Source organism: Pelophylax lessonae, assembly GCF_965119305.1.
Source record: "Pelophylax lessonae genome assembly, chromosome: 1".
NCBI lineage: Eukaryota > Metazoa > Chordata > Amphibia > Anura > Ranidae > Pelophylax > Pelophylax lessonae.
Window position 1 is genome coordinate 759,140,836 of NC_138768.1, and position 1,629 is coordinate 759,142,464.

A 1,629-nucleotide genomic window follows, 5' to 3' on the forward strand; every position below is an offset into this window, starting at 1 on the left:
CGGGGAGCTAGAAACTCATGAAATAAATAAGTTTTAATAACCAAAATAATAGAATAAAAACGTAAAAAAAAATGTAAAATACATATAGGTTAAAGATAGATATGAAATAAATATTTACAATATTATATTATGATTATAAAATAAATAAATAAAATTTATTTATAAAATTAAATAAAATATTCTATTTGCATAAGTGATGGACTTCTGGCTGTGTTGTTCCTTTAATGCGCAAGTAACAGTATATGTGTAGTGTAGAGAGTGGGTCAGTCATTTGCAGATTGAAGAGGAATCTCATCTGCTGGGATAAGCAATGAAGTCAATTAATGGCTTGTGAGTTTGTGATTATGGAATCCATTGTAGGATAAGTGGATGCCGAACAAATTCTAGAGTTGCAAATTTTAGGATATATTTTCTTGAGAATTAGGATGAATATCCTACACCAGGCAGAAGCAGATTATAATAGTTGAGGGATGAATACATACTGTCATATTTTTTGAAGTAATACTCTGTGTCCTTCAGTAGCAGGGTGTAGAAGAATATGTCTATGATGAAAAAGTCCAGGCTTCACTGGTTCATTGTTCTGGTATATTCATATGAAAAGCAGAAGAGTTGTATCTGTGCTTGAATTTGGTAAGCTGAACGTTTCTTTGATGTAGTTGTGTAAGTTAGTGGTTGAGAGCCCAACATGTCACATCTTCTACTCTCAGAGGGATAAGGCTAAGTATTACAGCCTCTTGGACACAATCTGGAGATGCTGCTTCCTTAAAATGCTGGAGATGATGCAGCCACAGCTTCAGCTCGGGTGAGGTAGGCTCACTGTCTTCTGGAGATCCTCTACAGACCATCAGATCATCTTTCAGTTTGAGGAAAAGCATAAGTGCCAGTTTTACAGTGTCAGGCTGATCAGACATAGACATGTTAGTTAGAACCTCAGCAGTTAGTGACACCCGCTCCAAGGTCAGGATGAGACGATCCCTCTGCGTAAGGTCACATACAGATGGTTTGTGTCTCAGCATTCTTCTGTAGCATCTCATTGCGTTGGTAGACATGTTCTTTTCATGATCATGTTGCAGCTCCTTTAGTGTTGTTATGTCAGAAGACGTCACAGATAAATAGCGGGATTTCGGGCAGAGTCTCCTGTGCAAGCGTCCACTTACTGCAACCAGTAAAACGCTCAGCACCACCAGCCTGATATCCATTTCTGTCCTGCTCAGTTGGATCTGGTAATGTGTCTTTGGTTGGTGATATTTGTTCTGTTACACTGTCACTCCACAGTGCTAGTCTCAGATTGATCTGAAGTCTTGTTTCCATGTTTCTTCCTTTATATTCCTGTTTGCAGGAGAAAAATGTCCTTATTTTCATGATGTTGTGGAGTTCTCTTTCGTTCAAGACACAAGTAACAGGAGAGAGATTATAGCAGCTCTGGTAACTTCTATATCACTTTCAGTTTCCTTTCTATACAGGTAAGAAGGTAACGTCAGATAGCTGGTAAGATTCTTCAACCTCATAGGAATCTCCTCCCTCCTGCTACAGGACTCTCCCCTGTATGGAGGACCCAGATGTATCATGTACATTATTATTTAATGCAAATAAACAAGTTTTTTTCAAAATACATTTTATTTTCACCAA

General features: G+C 37.9%; 1 protein-coding gene across 1 annotated transcript; it reads right to left on the reverse strand.

The window, feature by feature from the left end:
* Nucleotides 1-665: 665 nt before the first annotated feature.
* Nucleotides 666-1,199, reverse strand: LOC309544847 (uncharacterized protein; the record flags this gene model as incomplete). The annotated part of the gene is made up of 1 exon (XM_082243830.1): nucleotides 666-1,199. The coding sequence occupies one exon, from the start codon at nucleotides 1,197-1,199 to the stop codon at nucleotides 666-668; it is 534 nt and encodes a 177-aa protein (XP_082099956.1).
* Nucleotides 1,200-1,629: the final 430 nt, after the last annotated feature.